Source organism: Eptatretus burgeri, chromosome 9, assembly GCF_056783735.1.
Source record: "Eptatretus burgeri isolate ZD-2024b chromosome 9, Ebu_testis_v1, whole genome shotgun sequence".
Lineage (NCBI taxonomy): Eukaryota > Metazoa > Chordata > Myxini > Myxiniformes > Myxinidae > Eptatretus > Eptatretus burgeri.
The window spans coordinates 49,982,719-50,002,029 of NC_140969.1; the positions used below are offsets into that span (position 1 = coordinate 49,982,719).

General features: G+C 44.6%; 1 protein-coding gene across 5 annotated transcripts in view; it reads left to right on the forward strand.

The window, feature by feature from the left end:
* The window catches only part of VPS13B (vacuolar protein sorting 13 homolog B), a 616,840-nt gene that overhangs the window by 534,639 nt on the left and 62,890 nt on the right, over positions 1 to 19,311 (forward strand). For all 5 annotated transcript variants that reach the window (XM_085896658.1, XM_085896654.1, XM_085896653.1 and 2 more), the window contains 2 exons: positions 11,627 to 11,802; positions 18,065 to 18,229. In XM_085896658.1, coding sequence (XP_085752784.1) covers positions 11,627 to 11,802; positions 18,065 to 18,229 — 341 coding nt within the window. The remainder of the gene's footprint in view (positions 1 to 11,626; positions 11,803 to 18,064; positions 18,230 to 19,311) is intronic.

Consider the following 19,311-nt stretch of genomic DNA (forward strand, 5'->3'; position numbering starts at 1 on the left):
AGTATCTTTGACTGGATTAAAAATTGGTCACATCCGTTACGGATTACGAAGGTGACAGGTATTTTAATTTAACATGGTAAGTGCTATCTACGGTTTTTCATGGTAGTCATGATCACTTATGAATTTCGTCAAGTCCCGGCCCTATGGGCCATTTTTATTACTTGACGAAATCTACGATTTTGTCAAGTATGTTGGTCAGTTCAGTTTGTGAGTTTCTTTGTTTGTTTGTGTGTACGTCTCGCTCTACAGGTCGCATTTCGAGTCGCAATGTCATGGAACTTCACCAATGGACTTATTGGCCACCAGAGTAGAACCCTATAACTTTTGGCATGTCAAGGTCAAAGGTCAAGGTCAGGAAAAATTCCTGAAAATCGTGAAAATCCGTTTCTTTTAGCATGGGCCGATTTTCAAAAATTCATGTCTCCGCCAAATCTTAACGGATTCCTTTCAAATTTGAAACACGGACGTAGGAGGGGAGTATCTTTGACTGGATGAATTTCGTCAAGTCCTGGCCCTATGGACCATTTTTATTTGTCCGTTTGTTTGTCTGTCTGTCTGTTAGCAACTTTACGGCAAAACGGCTTTGGCAAACACTATCAAATTGAATCCACAGGTGGGCAATGAACCTTGGATGACCCCATTAACTTTTGGGTCCAATTGGATCAAAGGTCAAGGTCACAGAAAGACCAAAATCGTTTTTCGCTCATAACTTCGTCAAAAATGATCTGATTTACCTCAAACTAAGCTTATAGTGAACCTGATTCTATTTGTCACTTATAATCCTACCTATTCCTATAGTGAAAAATGCATATTTGTGAAGATCGGTAGGGTCCGAAGTTTTGGGGGTCATGGCCATCGGTCAAAATTACAAATTTTCCATTAAAACTAAAACATGGTTACGAAAATACAACTTTTCGGGAAAACGGCTGGCTCAAACACTGTCAAATTGTATCCACAGGTGGGAAATGAACATTGGACGACCCCATTAACTTTTGGGTCCAATTAGGTCAAACGTCAAGGTCAGGTCACGAAAAGGTCAAAATCTTTTTCGCTCATAACTTCGTCAAAAATGGTTTAATTGACTTCAAACTAAGACTAAAATATTCCTTATTCTATTCCTTATAATCAACATTCAGGTTAAGGACATATCAAATTTATATTTGATCCCCAAAATAACTTTATGCCTTAAATGGGCGGGATTTGTTGTGCCTGGCACCACTTGTTTTATTTTCTTTTTGACATCCAAGCTAGTATGGCTGGAAGCCTATTATTATTTTTGCTGTGGTTTATTATTATTATTATTATTATTATTATTATTATTATTATTATTATTGCAAGCAAAGATCCTATTCTTACGGATGGGAGGAAGAGGAAACAGGACTTTGAGTCTGTGTTTACTCATGCGGAGCTGTAATGAAACAGAAGACCAAGAAGGAACCCAAAGAAGTAAAGAGCAAAGATGGAGTCATCAGAAGAAACCTGGATAGGATTCGGGTTTCAGCCATTACTCCACAACCCTCAAACCCATCCAGATTTAGCCAAGTGAGCCTTACAGAAAAATTTCTGCAATAATTCACTTCTCCTTAGAGAGATAAATAACAAAAGAGAGGAATAGAGAGTAAAAGAGATGAAAGAGAAGAAAAAGCAAGAATTCGAGTGAATAAAGAGAATTGTGAAAAAAAAAAAAATTTGAAAGGAACAAGGATGTTGGGAAGAACCTGGACAGATACATTTCAGCAGTTACTCTCCAGGCTCAAACACAGCAAAAGATACCAGCTACCAGATTTCCATCAGCAGGGAAGCACAGTCCACACAGCATCAGGATATAGTACAAACATAATGAAAAGGAAGACCAAGAAGGAACCCAAAGAAGTAAAGAGCAAAGATGGAGTCATCAAAAGGAACCTGGATAGGATTTGGGTTTCAGCCACCACGCCACAACCCTCAAACCCATTCAGGTGCAGCCAAGTGATCCTTACAGAAAAAATTCTGAAAGAATTCACTTCTCCTTCGAGAGAGATAACAAAAGAGAGATATAGAGATGAAAGAGAAGAAAAAGCAAGAATTTGAATGAATAAAGAGAATTGTGAGAAAAATATTTGAAAGAAATGTGAAAGGAACAAAGATGTCAGGAAGAACCCGGACAGATAGATTTCAGCAGTTACTCGCCAGGCTCAAACAAAGCAAATTGTACAAGCTACCAGGGGTCCGTCGGAGGAAAAACACACAAAAAACAGTCTTCAATCTCAGGGATAGTCTCTTCCAGCCCCACCCCCTCCATCCAGTCCAGACTCTCACTCCACCCATTGTTGTTTTTTGTATACATTGTTAAGGATCGTATGAGAGCTAACACACCACGCACAGCAAGGGAGGGGGGGGGGCATGAGACAAGAGGGGTGGAAGAAGGAAGGACAAAACAATGGGGAACAGAGACATTAGGAGATCTGTGGAAGGGATGGGGTGGGGAACATGGGGTATACAAGATGGACATTACAGGGACTTTCAGGAAGGAAAACAGAGAATTTGAAGGAGGTGGGTTTAGGGTGGATTAACAGGGGTAGAAAAGATCGAGGTTTTGGATGGGGGAAGATAAGAGGTGTTGGTGAACAGCTGTTTAGAAGGCCTGCAGAGAAGAGTGGGATTGAACAGAGTGTGGGAGTTTATTCCAAAGGCGGGAAAAAAGTGGAATGAAAGAGTGAAAGTGAGCAGCGATTCGTGATTTTGGAAGTTTTACCAGAAGGGGGTTGCTGGCGGACCTTGAGCGCCCAGCTGAAATATGGGGGGGGGGGGGACAAATCGCAGACAGAGCAGGGGGGCGAGACCGGAGAGGAGACTGTAGAAGACAGAAAGACCACTGACCTGCCTGCGGTGAGAGAGTGAGAGGCCCAAAGACTCAGCCTCATCACAGGAGATACCAATGATCCTAAATGCCTTGGTTTCCACAGCATGAAGCTGAGAAAGGTAAGTGGCAGTAGCACCATCCCAGAGGGAAGAGCAGTACTCCATCAGGCTGAGGGCGAAAGCTTTGTATGTGGTCAGGAGCTCAGGTGGGCCAAGGAAGGACTTTGCACGTCGGAGGATTCCCAATCGGCGACTGGCATTGGAGGCCAGGTTGGAAATGTGGCTTTCCCAGGAAAGATCATGGCAGATAGTGAGACCCAGAAGCTTGAATGAAAGGACTTCTTCCAGAGGATTGTTCAGAAAGTAGATGGGGTTGGGGGGGGGGGGTTCTAAACGGTCATTTTGGAGAGACATGGTGAGAGTGTGAGATTTGTCAGGATTGAAAGACATGTTCCACGTGTTGGACCAGTTTTGTGATTTTATCCAGATCTGCAGAGAGCGAAGAAGCTGCGAATTGCCACTCTGAGGGATGACAGATGGTACGACAGAGGGTGGAGGCATCAGCAAAGAGATAAAGAGGATTTTCCAGAGAGTCAGAGAGATCATTGATGAAAACCAGAAAAAGAACAGGGCCTAGAACACTACCTTGAGGAACTCCAGCCTGGATAGGAAGAGGTGATGAGAGAACATTCCCCACCCTCCTCTTCCCTCCACCCTTTCCCTCCCACCTCCCACCGGCACTCTTTCCCTCCCTCCTCCCAAAAAAGTATCCGATATTGCCAGGATCTGACGTACATGTATTGGACTACCACAATTAAGCACGCTAGCAGATACCCATCTGTGATGGGTATGGAGGACAGGACGGATCACAATACTCGGTTCAGATAGTTTCTTTGGATGTTTTGCGCCACATTCAACAGCTCAATTCATATTGGTGGCGTGTCTGAGTGCCCATGTTAGCGTTTGAGACAGTTCGCTTTAGATTGTTGGCCTTGACACATAATGCCAGATGAGTAACACGAAAGATTTGACATATTAATCGTTTCTATATTACCTCCATGAACAGATTAACAACGTGGCACGATAAAAGTCGTAAATGCTGAGTTGAACAAACGTCCTGAACTCATGGACTTGGTTAAGTAAAGAACATTGTCTGGGACCCGGCCGTCGGTTTGCCGCCGAACGCTGCTGATTGTGACGTCATCAATTCCCTCTTTGAAAATTCTCTCTATATTCGATTTTTTGAATCTGCTATCACCTGCGTAAATACATGGAACACATAATGTGAAGATTTTGGAAGTATGAACAGAATATCTTCGGAGAAAAGTGTGTTGGAAGTTCCAGGCTTACACCCATTATATTATGATATTTAGAGACAAACATTTTATTTTTCATGCTGAAAAATATTGAACAGAAATATCAACAAAATTGAACATAATGTTTTACTTTCGAGTGGACAATAATGAATATTTTACCATTAAGGGCCAGAACATGTAAATTGTTTGGTGTTGCAACTCGACAAAGTTGACCATGTGAAAAATATATTTTGTTCTCAAACAATCGGAATGCACTCTCCAAACAACTTTTAAGTAAAATGGATCAAAATCGCTTGTTTTAAAATTTTTGCAGGGGGGATATTTCGATAAGTTAGTGAAGGTGACAACCTTTATTTCTATAAACTCGACTTTCACCCTTGAGAGTTACATCATTAGATGAGCACTCAAATTACCTTTGAAGCGATGTATAGGTTGTTTGTACTATTTTCAGTTTTTCTGAAAAAAGGTCACATGATTCCTTCGCCTATCTTACCAATCGTTATAAGAGTTATTTTTCAAATCTGATACCATATTTGACGATCAGAGATCACCATCTCACCAATTATATAGGCATTATGTCATGATTAACCTTGTGAGCTCAGAAGAGTAAGGTTACAAACACCTGAGCAAATATATATATATATATATATATATATATATATATATATATATATATATATGTACATGTATACACTGCAGATATTAAAAAAATATATATACACTGCAGTATATATATACACATATATATACATATATATATATACACTGCATATATACATATATACACAGTATATACATATATATACATATATACATATATACATATATACACAGTAAATATAAACACATATATATATATATATATATATATATATATATATATATATATATATATACACTGCAGATATAAATATATACATATATATATATATATATTCTTCTTTCGGCTGCTCCCGTTCGGGGTCGCCACAGTGGATCATCCGTCTCAATTTCGCTCTATCCTCCACATCTTCCATTGACACTCCAACTACCCGCATGTCCGCCCTCACAGCATCCATAAACCTCTTCTTTAGCATTCCTCTTCTCCTCCTACTTGGCGGCTCCATCCTCAGCATCCTTCTCCCGATATACTCCACTTCCTTCCTGTGCACATGTCCAATCCATCTCAATCTCACCTCTCTCACTTTGTCTCCAAACAGTCCTACCTACGCTGTCCCTCTAATATACTCATTTCTTATCCTGTCCATCCTCGTCACTCCCAACGAGAATCGCAGCATCTTTAACTCTGCCGCCTCCAGCTCCGCTTCCTGTCTTTTTGTCAGCGCCACCGCCTCAAACCATACAACATAGCTGGTCTCACTACCGTCTTGTATACTTTCCCCTTCACTCTTGCAGCTACCCTTCTGTCACAAATCACTCCTGCAACTCTTCTCCACCCACTCCATCCTGCCTGCACTCTCTTTTTCACTTCTCCACCACACTCTCCGTTACTTTGAACAGTTGATCCCAAGTATTTAAACCCATCCACCTTCCCCACCTCAACTCCTTGAAACCACACCATACCACCACCCTCCCTCTCATTTACGCACATGTACTCCGTCTTACTCCTACTGACTATCATTCCCCTTCTCTCCAGTGCGTACCTCCACCTATCGAGGCTCACCTCAGCCTGCTCCCAACTCTCCCGACAAATCATGATGTCGTCCGCGACCATGGAGACTCCTATCTGATCTCGTCAGTCAACCTGTCCATCACCATTGCAAACAGGAAATGGCTCAGAGTCGATCCTTAGTGCAATCCCAGCTTTACCTTAAACCGGTCCGTCATTCCTACCGCACACCTCACCGCTGTCACAGTGTCCTCATACATATCCTGCACCACCCTCACATACTCCTCTGCCACTCCCGACTTCCTCATACAATGCCACAACTCCGCTCTTGGCACCCTATCATAAGCTTTCTCGAAATCCACAAACGCACAATGCAACTCCTTCTGGCCTTCCCTATACTTCTCCATCAACATTCTCAAAGCAAACATCGCATCAGTGGTGCTCTTTCCTGGCATAAACCCATATTGCTGCTCACAAATCATCACCTCTCCTCTCAACCTAGCTTTCACTACTCTTTCCCACAACTTCATGGTGTGGCTTAACAACTTTATACCTCTGTAATTACCACAGCTCTGCACATCACTCTTGTTCTTGAAAATCGGAACCACAACACTTACTCTCCCCTCCTCAGGCATCCTCTCACTTTCCAATCAAACAATCTGGTTAACAACCCCACTGCCATCTCTCCAAAGCACTTCCATGCCTCCAATGGTATACCATCTGGGCCAACCGCCTTTCCACTCTTCATCCTCTTCATAGCAGTCATCACTACATCCTTACTGATCCACCCCACTTCCTGATTCACTATCTCCACCTCTTCTCTCTCTATATATATATATATATATATATATATATATATATATATATATATATATATATATATATATATATATATATATATATATATATATATATATATATATATATATATATCTATATATATATATATATATATCTCTCTCTCTCTCTCTCTCTCTCTCTCTCTCTCTCTCTCTCTCTCTCTCTCTCTCTCTCTCTCTCTCTATCTATCTATCTATCTATCTATCTATCTATCTATCTATCTATCTATCTATCTATCTATCTATCTATATATATATATATATATATATATATATATATATATATATTCTTCTTCCTCTTTCGGCTTGCTCCCGTTAGGGGTCGCCACAGCGGACCAACTGTCTCCATTTTGCTCTATCCTCCACATCTTCCATTGACACTCCAACCACCCGCATGTCCGCCCTCACCGCATCCATGAACCTCTTCTTTGGCCTTCCTCTTCTCCTCCTGCCTGGCGGCTCCATCTTCAACATCCTTCTCCCGATATACTCCGTTTCCCTCCTGTGCACATGTCCAAACCATCTCAATCTCGCCTCTCTCACTTTGTCTCCAAACCGTCCTACCTGCGCTGTCCCTCTAATACACTCATTTCTTATCCTATCCATCCTCGTCACTCCCAACGATAATCGCAGCATCTTTAACTCTGCCACCTCCAGCTCTGCTTCCTGTCTTTTTGTTAGCGCCACCGCCTCCAAACCATACAACATAGCTGGTCTCACTACCGTCTTGTATACTTTCCCCTTCACTCTTGCAGCTACCCTTCTGTCACAAATCACTCCTGCAACTCTTCTCCACCCACTCCATCCTGCCTGCACTCTCTTTTTCACTTCTCCACCACACTCTCCGTTACTTTGGACAGTTGATCCCAAGTTTTTAAACCAATCCACCTTCCCCACCTCAACTCCTTGCAACCGCACCATACCACCACCCTCCCTCTCATTTACGCACATGTACTCCGTCTTACTCCTACTGACTAACATTCCCCTTCTCTCCAGTGCGTACCTCCACCTCTCAAGGCTCGATTCAGCCTGCTCCCTACTCTCCCTACAGATCATGATGTCATCCGCGAACATCATGGTCCATGGAGACTCCAGTCTGATCTCGTCCGTCAACCTGTCCATCACCATTGCAAACAGGAAAGGGCTCAGAGTCGATCCTTGGTGCAATCCCACTTTTACCTTAAACCGGTCCGTCATTCCTACGGCACACCTCACCGCTGTCACACTGTCCTCATACATATCCTGCACGATCCTCACATACTTCTCCAACACTCCCGACTTCCTCATACAATACCACAACTCCTCTCTTGGCACCCTATCATAAGCTTTCTCTAAATCCACAAACACACAATGTAACTCTTTCTGGCCTTCCCTATACTTCTCCATCAACATTCTCAAAGCAAACATCGCATCAGTGGTGCTCTTTCCTGGCATAAACCCATATTGCTGCTCACAGATCGTCACCTCTCCTCTCAACCGAGCTTCCACTACTCTTTCCCACAACTTCATGGTGTGGCTTAACAACTTTATCCCTCTGTAATTTCCACAGCTCTGCACATCACCCTTATTCTTGAAAATCGGAACCACAACACTTACTCTCCCCTCCTCCGGCATCCTCTCACTTTCCAAGACTTTATTAAACAATCTGGTTAACAACCCCACTGCCATCTCTCCTTAGCACTTCCATGCCTCCACTGGTATACCATCTGGGCCAACCCCCTTTCCACTTTTCATCTTCTTCATAGCAGTCCTCACTTCATGCTTACTGATCCACCCCACTTCCAGATTCACTATCTCCACCTCTTCCAACCTTCTCTCTCTCTCATTTTCTTCATTCATCAGCTCCTCAAAGTACTCCATCCACCTTCTCAACACACTCTCCTCGCTCGTCAGCACATTCCCATTTGCGTCCTTTATCACCCTAACCTGCAGCACATCCTTCCCAGCTCGGTCCCTCTGTCTTGCCAATCGGTATAAATCCTTTTCCCCTTCTTTTGTATCCAACTTCTCATACAGCTCGTCATATGCCTTTTCCTTGGCCTTTGCCACCTCTCTTTTTGCTTTTCGACGCCACTCCTTGTACTCCTGCCGACTTTCTTCATCTCTCTGACTATCCCACTTCTTTTTAGCCAACCCCTTCTTCCTTATACTTTCCTGTACTTCCTCATTCCACCACCAAGTCTCCTTATCTTCCTTCCTCTGTCCAGATGTCACACCAAGTACCTTCCTAGCTATCTCCCTCACAACTTCTGCTGCCGTTGCCCAATCATCCCACCCATCTTTACCACCATCCAAAGCCTGTCTCACCTCTTCCCTAAATTTCACGCAACAGTCTTCCTCCTTCAGCTTCCACCATCTGGTCCTTGGTTCAGCCCTCACTCTCTTCCTCAACCTCACCTCTAAAGTCATCCTACAGACCACCAATCGATGCTGTCGAGCTACACTCTCCCCTGCCACAACCTTACAGTCACTAATCTCTTTCAGGTTGCATCTCCTACTTAAGATGTAATCCACCTGTGTGCACTTTCCTCCACTCTTGTATGTCACCCTGTGTTCCTCCTTCTTCTTGAAATACATGTTTACCACTGCCATTTCCATTCTTTTTGCAAACTCTACCACCATTTGCCCTTCCACATTTCTCTTGTTGAGACCGTACCTCCCCATCACTTCCTCATCCTCTTTATTCCCTTCCCCAACATGTCCATTGAAATCTGCTCCAATCACCACTCTTTCATCCTTGGATACACTCTCCACCACTTCATCTAACTCACTCCAGAAATCTTCTTTATATTCCATCTCACACCCCATATGTGGGGCATATGCACTGATGACATTCATCATCACCCCTTCAATTTCCAACTTCACACTCATCACTCGGTCAGACACCCTCCTCACCTCCAATACCCTCTTGACATGATCTTCCTTCAGGATTATCCCGACACCATTTCTCCTCCCATCCACACCATGGTAGAATAGTTTGAAACCACCTCCAATGCTCCTAGCCTTACTCCCCATCCACTTGGTCTCTTGTACACACAGTATGTCCACCTTTCTTCTCTCCATCATATCAGCCAACTCTCGCCCTTTGCCAGTCATCGTCCCAACATTCAGAGTTCCAACTCTCACCTCCACACTTCTACCCTTCCCCCTCTCCCACTGCCTCCGGACTCTCCTTCCCCGTCTCCTTCTCCTCCTTCGCCCAGCAGTAGCACAATTTCCACTGGTACCCTGCTGACCACCGGTACCGGTGGCGGTCGTTGGTAACCCGGGCCTCGACCGATCCGGTATGGAAATTCGTTTTGTTGTCCGCATAATGATTTGGCATAGGTTTTTACACCGGATGCCCTTCCTGACGCAACCCTGGTCGCCTCTTACGACACACAGGGATATGGTACACCTATTCTAACCGGGGCATACACCGGGCCCAGTACAACTGGTGCTCATTTCGCCGACCTCGGAAGGATGGCAGGCTGAGTCAACCCCCTGGTGTTTTCGACTTGGTTTATATATATATTTATATATATATATATATATATATATATATATATATATATATATATATATATATACATACATATACATACATATACATATATATCAATTCAGTGTCCCAACGGGGCTTGAACTCAGGACCTCTTGGGTCCCAAGCCACTGCCCTTACCACTGCGCCAACACCAGGCTATATATATATATATATATATATATATATATATATATATATATATATATATATATATATATATATATATATATATATATATATATATATATATATATATATATATATATATATATATATATATATATATATATATATATATATATATATATATATATATATATATATATATATATATATATATATATATATATATATATATATATATATATATATATATATATAGTCATGCGCCGCTTAACGACGTTACAGGCAATGACGGATCTGCCAGCTCTGAGAAAAAAAAAATGTGGCTGAAAAATTCCTATCGCCGAGTGATGTAGCCGATGTCGCGCTGCCAGTCGTATAAAAATAGCACTTACAATTATGTACGCTGTGCAGTACATAATACTTCATAATGGTAATAAACGACAGTGTGGCCCTGTTATAATGCGATCGTTGAGGTCCATAAAATGTCATCGCGAAAAAAGCAGGGTCGTGCTAAATCGGCTTTCAAACTGAACCAATGTTTGCACGTTTACCTTCCAGCAAGTAAATTACCTTTGAATTGAAGAATTCCGCGAATAAATCGTTGTTACAGTCAAAATGAAAACACAAATTTCTTTTTGGTGAAACTTTTCATGTTGTTAAAACAATCGCACTGTTCCGAAAATATATATATCACAATTGACAGGAGCTCGTTTCTTCATTTATAAATTACTAGTACGTGCCCATTAAAAAAATAAATAAATAAATAAAGAATATAGAAATATTCCAACCGCGAGCACGAAACAACAACCACACAGACCGATGATTCGCAATTTAGGTTTTAATGGCCAATTATTCAATTCGCGCCAACGTATTTTACCTTTTCGCAATGTCGTCGCAAGGAAAAACAAAAAGAGAAGAGAAGAGAGAATAAAAATTACTTCCTGGTTCGGAGCATACCAGCACTCTGATGTTACCGAAATTTATGCACCGTCTAATTTGAAAACGATCATAACTTGGGGCATTGTGTTTATCTATAAATGCGCATAAGAAATCGAGAAATTATGAGAATACACGAAGTCATATATATATATATATATATATATATATATATATATATATATATATATATATATATATATATATATATATATATATATATATATATATATATATATTTGGTGTTTGAAATTTTCATGGAGGTCTGGGAAGCCTTGATCATGAATGTGGAAATGCGGAAAGCTACAGAATGAGTTTGAATGGATCAAAATAATAATGTATTGCATTTTGATTCCCCCAATCTTCCTGCCTCTTTATACGTTGTGTATTTGCTCATTTGCAACAGCTGATGTTAACATTGCTTGGCTCTTCAAAGGTGGTGCTTAGCCCTCTTTTTGTAATGGGAAGCCATCTACCTGAACCTCTGCTGTTGCACATGGAGAAAAGAAGCCTCGGAAAGAAGCACATGCAGCATATTTTGGGCCAGGGTCAAGAGGTCATGCTGAATGACATGGAAGCTGATTTGACGCATCATCTTTCTTTTCAGCTTCGGTAATTATTATTCATGTGGTCTGTTTGTTGCATTATTTTCCCGGCAGTATCATTATTATTATTTGCTTATCTGGAATTTACATTCCAGATCCGGTATTGTCATCGTACGCTGTCCATCCATCTCTTTTTTCGATTTCTCCGGCTAAACCGCTGGGCAGATCTGGCTGAAAATTTTCAGCAACGTTCCGCTCCTGACTGGTAACAGGAATTGCATAGCTCATTCTGGTCACATGACCTTAAGTAGGCCAAAATGGCCGACTTTGTAAATTACTTCAAAAATCTTCATCTCCAGACCCATCAGTGAGAATGATACCAAATTTGAGTTCCAACATTAGGCCAGGATAGGGATGTTAAATTCCGGAGGCCTTTCCGATCACATAACAGGAAGTGTGTCAAAATGGCGGTCCCGCAAATTCCTTCCAAAATCTTTTTCTCCTGATCCACCAGTCAGAATGCTACAAAATTTGGGTAACAACATTCGGAAAGGGTAGAGACGTTAAATTGCCAATGTCATTCCGTTCACCTGTCCGGAAGTGTGTCAAAAATGGCCAACTTCGTCAATTTTTGTGAAAATTGCATAAATTCCTTCAGAAATCTTCTTCTCCAGACCCACCAATCAAAATGCTCCCAAATTTAATTTTCAAGATTAAGACAGTCTTAATGTTAAATTTTGGAGGCTATGCTGATCATACATCACCGGAAGTGTGTCAACATGACGGTCACGCAAATTCCTTCAAAAATCTTCTCGACCCACCAGCCAGATTGTTACCAAATTTGGGTTGCAACATTAAGCTTGGGTAGGGATGTTAGTTATATTGCAGAAGTCATGTGGATCACGTGACCATCAGTGTGCCAAAATGGCGGTCACGTAAATTCCTTCAAAAATCTTCTTCTCCAGACTCACCCGTCGGAATGCTACCAAATTTGGGTTTCAGCATCAGGACAGGGTCGTGATGTTAAATTACAGAGGTCATGGTGAATCGCATAACTGGAAGTGTGTCAAAATGGTGGACTTAGTAAAATTTTTGGAAAATCACGTAAATTCCTTCAAAAATCTTCCTCACCAGACCCACCAGTCAGAATTCTACCAGATTTGGGTTATAACAATAGGCCAGGGCCCAGATAAACTCCAGGTCCAGTGGTCCTAGTTTTTATTACTGCCATTATTTTAAGACAGTTCAATTGGATCGCCCAACTCCCACTTATCCTTTCAGCACTTCGTTTCCGCACTGTGGTCGCGGCGGCATGTGGGGAGTGTGGCGGCGGCAGGGGGGGGCGTGGGAGCGGCATGTTGGGGGTGAAGGCAGGATAGGATGGGGAGGGTGCGGAGTGGTTTTCAAAATGTTCTCGGAACGTGGTATTTGTTGGAACCTTACAGGTGTAGTTTTGCTCATTATAAACTTGCTTGCTTGCTTGTTATATCTTATTGGTTTCATCAATGCAGCATTGTTTCAAAATATATTACAGAACTTTGCAACATCACACAATTATGGATTGAACTTAATTTGACCGTTGAGGTGTCATCAAAATGTTTATGCAAGAACGTTCCTGCTCCAAGGAAGTCCAAAATCACATGGTGGAACTACTGTATATGGCAAAGGCGTGCCCCCAAATTTTACAATAGCCAAATGGACAGCTGACTGAATGTGTGGATGCAAGTCCTTTGAAAATCACTCCAGGATGATTATGACCAACAGATGAGGTGATGCAAACTGCTGCCCATGTTGATGGAGGATTGTCACATTTGATGTCCAAGGTATCAGCAAGATTTGTGCACCTTAACCTCAGCGCTCACTCTTGAGAGCAATGGCTGCTATCACGTTGCGAGCTTCTCAAAATAGTCAAGACAAATCCAACTAACTCTATCACTTGTCTAGTAACTGGTGACAAAACTTGACTTCACCACTGTGGTCCTGAAACTAAATTGGAATCCATTTGATGTCAGCATAAAGGATCACTGCCACACATTAAATTTTGCACACGACATTCAACGAGCAAGATAGGCTGCCAAGAAAATGCTGCTAATTAACTGTATGCCTCCCGAAAATACAATCACAGGAGAATATTGTGCTAGCTGTAGTGTCCGGAGGGAAGTGGGACTCGGATAGTCGTGAGGGTTGTCAAACTCTGTTTATTGCCCGTCCGAATGCACACTACTGCAGACTACACACACGCCTCAAGCGGCGCAAACACCTATAAGCCTTGCGGACACGTGACCACCAACACCACACCTCCACGCCCCCACAATGCTCCCCGCATTGTGCCTTGCGCACGTTTGCCAATACACCACACTCCTCCCTCCTAAAAACATGAGTATAAAATGCCCATCACAATGATAAGCAACATAGGCAAAGCAACCTATGGTATAAAAAAACAAAGCGGAACAAAATGACGTTAATCAAAAATCATAGGTACTACAACACAGAAAACAACCAGAGCCAAAAATGGCATTAATCATGTGGCCGTGAAGCAAACTCAGATGAGACGGCACCAAAAGAAAACGTGCTTCATCCGCACAACCTGCAACCTCAATGCCGCCGTGTTAACCTGGCACATCATTCATCCTTTCGAGCTGAATCTCAAAATGCAGAGGACAGGTGCTCGAGTACTGAGTTGCACGACGAACCCAACGATGGCTGCAGATCAAAAAAAAAACCCTGGCCGTGTTAAAGATATAAAGAAGCAAGTTGGGGAGCACAGTATCACTACGCAGCAGAAGCGCCCCCAGGCGGCTCACGCTTACACACCTTCCGGCGAGGCCGTGGTGACCTCCAAGCGAACCTCCCCCCCGGCTCCATCAAACGCCCCCGGTCGACAAGCTGGCACATCTCCCTCAGACAGGACCGAATCAGGTAAACACCCCGAGCCTGCAAGCCCTGCGGCGCCAGCGCGGCCGACCTTGGCGAGACCAGAGGTTTGCGCTCCATGACGCCAGGCACGTCTGACCTTGGCCATATCAGGGATGGGGGTGACGCTGAACAGCGCCGTCGTGCCACGTGCAAGTCGAACCGACAATTAGCCGGCGGCCGCACCGCCAATCTCATAACAAAACCACGCATCAAATCCAGCCGAGATCTCAATGCACGTCCGAATGGACGATCAGTGCAGCCTGGAGACATATCAGTGTTATACAACAGCAAAAACATCATCTGCCCCGATGCAACCTTCCCCTCACGTACAGCGCGTTCTCCCAGTATAATTCCCACACATGAGAGGGCAGCGAACCGCGGACTGTTCTTGCAGCTGGAGACCAGAAAGACCTCTTTATTCGCCACGATCATCCGCCAGTTCTTCACATCACATCGATTATATGGGTCATCCCATTGATTGATCCCAACCAAACATATGCTCACACGCGGACTGTCGGCATTTGCTTTAACAATGCTAAACTGAATCACTCGTGCAGTGAGAATCGAACACACAACAATTAGCAATTCATGAACGACATCGTGCGTATGCATCTGGGTTGTCACAACGTCGAGGCGACTTGCGTGCTGGTCGTCATCTGAACGTCGACGAGGACACCGTCGATGGTCGCGTTCCGCGAATTTCTTGAACGCGACCAGCTCGCTCCGATCCCCCGCTGAAATCGCCTGCATGACACGGGTGTGCACTGTATCATGAGCGCGAGAGACCGTCGCCACTGGCATGGCTCCCGTTGCTCCAGACCCGTAAATCGTCGTCGCAGGAAGCAATGAACGGCAGCCCATGTTGCATCGTCGCAGCTCCTGCCGCCAGAACCTCGCCCTCGGGTCTCGAGGGAGGCCCGGGCCCAAACGGAGGTACGTACTCCGAAACAGGATCCTCTTCCTCCTCCCCCGTGCCTGGCCGTCCAAGGCCACCAGCTGGCGCCATCCAGTCTAACCTGAGGCGAGCCAGCCAGTCCCGGCCCAAAGGGCGGGCCCCTCCCCTCGTACCACAAACAGAGAGTAGGGCGCTTTGATCTTGGTAGACCACCGAGACGTCTGTCACAGCAAGTGGTGCAATCGCTTCGCCAGTGTACGTGCACAGCGAAAAGGTCGTCTTGACCTGGTGAACACCGCGAAGGTCACGAGCAGTCCGTTCGCCCATGACCGACACCGCAGCCCTGGTGTCAACTTGAAACACGATCGGCGCCCCATTCACCTCGACCTCCACTGTTATTGTTCTTGTCACCTCCGGACCAATTGAAAACAGGCTCAACATTGGTTGCATTTCCTGCTCCGGGCCGCCGGGATCGCGATGCCCTGGCTGCAGGCCGCTCTCCAGGTCGCTGGGGTCGTCCCGCACCTCGCTATCCAAGAGCTTAACGGCGGCCCCCGCCATTCGACACACACGCTTCAGATGTCCCACCTTGTGACAATGCAAACACACGGTGTTCTTATACGGGCACACCCGCCGCAGATGCGGTCCTCCACATCCCCAGCACCCCTGGGTGTCCATCGCTGCCCGCGCTGCGGCGTGCGGCCACGGCCCGCACCGAAAAGCGTGCGGGTGACCTGGGGCACCTGGGTCATCGCGTGGACCCTGGGGTCACCCGACATGCCCCAGCTGGAATCACCCGACACGTTCTGGCCGGCGATGGCGCGGACATCTGTGAGTGTCTGCTCGACAGCTGAAGCAGTCTTGACCGCCGAGTCGAATGTAACGTCGACACTTCGCATTTGCAGAATCGCCGACACCATCTTCGCATCTTGCAGTCCAGAAATAAAGCGATCTCTGAGTCGAGCTGGACGCTCCTCCGCCGTGAACTTGCAAGCCACGGCCGAATGCTTCACCCGCGCCACGAAATCTGCGACGCGCTCCTCCGCACCCTTCGCGAGGTGATCAAACTGGTACCGAGCCAGCTGCAGTGACTTCTCCGGCGCCATGTGGGCTTTCATCTTCCCTACCACGTCCTGAAACGACAGCCCGTCGTCACTGGGCTTATCCGGCGCTACCAAATCACTTAGTAGCCGATAATGTTCCGTTGATAGCGAGGCGAGCAAGATCGATTTGCGTTTGCTCTCGTCGTCGACATCATTCGTGTGGAAATAGCACCCCAATTGTTCTGAAAACAATTCGAAGTCGTCTCCGACGAAGACGGGCACTTGTCTGTGCGCCGTGCCTCAACCTTCCACCATCCTCGAGCCGTCCTGCAGTTCACTCGACGCGAAACCCCAGGTGACGGCGAGACGTCTGGCTGCAGGACTCGACCCGCACCGAAGACTGTGCGTGCGGGCGCGCGAAACTCGCGATGCGCTTCCCTGGGCTTCTCGCCAGGTGGTCGAACTCGAACCGCGCGAGCTGCGCTGATTTCCCCGGCGCTTCGTGCGCACTGCAATTCAATTGCTCCGGCAATGACCCCAAGTCAAAACCGAGGAAACCAGTCACTCTGCACACGTCGATCCGAAACAGACTTGTCGCCAGTGTAGTGTCCGGAGGGAAGTTGGACTCGGATAGTCGTGAGGGTTGTCGAACTCTGTTTATTACCTGTCCGAATGCACACTACTGCAGACTACACACACGCCTCAAGCGGCGCAAACACCTATAAGCCTTGCGGACACGTGACCACCAACACCACACCTCCACGTCCCCACAACACTCCCCGCATTGTGCCTTGCGCACGTTTGCCAATACACCACACTAGCCTCCTACAAAAAATGCTGAAACTCATTAAGGACAAATGCCAAGAGATGTTGACCAATCGTGTGCCCCTCCACTACAAGGAGCCTATGCACTCGGCCCATCTTGTGCAGACCACCTTTTGTGACTTGCTTTGAGCAGTTATATCATCCTCTGTACTATTTGGATATGGTCCTAAGTGACTATTATCTGTTTCGACATTTGATTATCATGGAAAACACATTTGAATATTTGCGTGCTAACAATTTCACAATGACGAGAAATTGACAAGCAAACAAGGCATGACTGAAGGAGCATTCTAAAAACTTATGCTTTACCTGCACTGACAGTTTGAAGGACAAATGGAGCAAGAGCATTCAAGTTGAGGGACAGAGGAGAGTGTGCGTACCTCTCGGCCATCCTGCCAGCCCAATGCAAATTAACAAAGTTGAGGGACATATTAAAGCGAGAAATAATGAAAAAAATGTTGGACTTTTTTCTCTCTCTCTTCAAGAACGAGGTGCAGGGAAGAGTGAGGACTGTTGTATCCTATTCTTAGTACTTTTTAATGTCACTTGTGTAGTTTAAATCAATGAAATATCAGATAACTCCTACTTGTGCTTGATTTGTGTGACCTTTGACCCCTCCCTCATTTTGTCAATATTTACGTGTTCTTCAGGATGGATGGTGAAGCATCAGAATCTACGGTGCCAATATCCACTGCTCTTATCAAACAGATTTCTGACAGGGTGGACACGAGTCCAACCAACCTGAACTACCTACTCACACCACCCAGAAAACAGGCCGAGCAGTGCTGTTGGCCATATGTTGATGACCCTGACTCGTGAGTGACGTTTTCCCTTTGTGTTCCACAGCCAGCACACTGTGAAGTACAAGCTCTCATCATCTTTAAATAGTTTTGAAAATACATACTGAGCTCGTGAGCAAGCAAAATGACAGGGGAGGTCAAATGGATACAGGCAGACATTGGACACGCACATGGATGGCTAAAGAGGAATGGATGAAGATAGTGAAGAAGATTGTCAGAAGGAATACTAGACCGCACAATATGGTGGTGAGATGTAGACTTGAAGCATTTCAGGGAAGAACATGATTGGACAAATACACGCAATTCTACTGGTGGAAGAAAAAGGAACAAAGAAGTGCAGGTGAGTAAAGAACCTGGGTCTTTGGAGCCTTCACAATAATCTGTATGCTGGACGAATACGTTCAGCTGGGAGGTCCGAGAGTGTTTTGCAATACCACAAGCGATGCAATCCAAAGAATGAGGCCACTGAGCACTGACCTGTCCACAGTGAAAGAGCAAAAGGCCCTGTATCCAATTGTTTCATTGAACTCTATGACATCAATAAATGAGAGTGAGAATGTGGAAGCACCAACCCATAAAGCAGAGCAATTCTCCAGTATGCTCCAATGTGCTACATACAAATCCTTTGTCGTCTGTTGGCGCGAGTTCCAAGGAAAGACGTGGCCCAAAGGAGAATGCTTAGTCTTCAGCTGCCTTTTAAAGACGATTTGGAAATGAGATGTAACCAAGATAGGTTATGGCTGATTTGGGGTCATCTTCATCAAGAGTTTAAATAGTCAATACATCTGAGAGTGGTCAACTTCTTGAGAGTGCGGGACTGAACTTCTTCCAAAAATTGATTGTAGAAGTGGATTACCATATTTTCCTGCAAATAACCCATGGGCTATACGTTAAATTGGTTCCAAAAATTCCAACTGCAGGGTATACTCGTGTGCGGGTTGTACGGCATTTCACCATATGGCACATGACATAAACACAGGGGGCCCAAATTGAATTATAAAGGAAATACAAAAAGAGGCAGTTTTTTGGTTTTTTTGCAAGTTCAATTGTAAAATCTTTAATTGCAATTCTTTCACATATTTTACTGACACAGATAT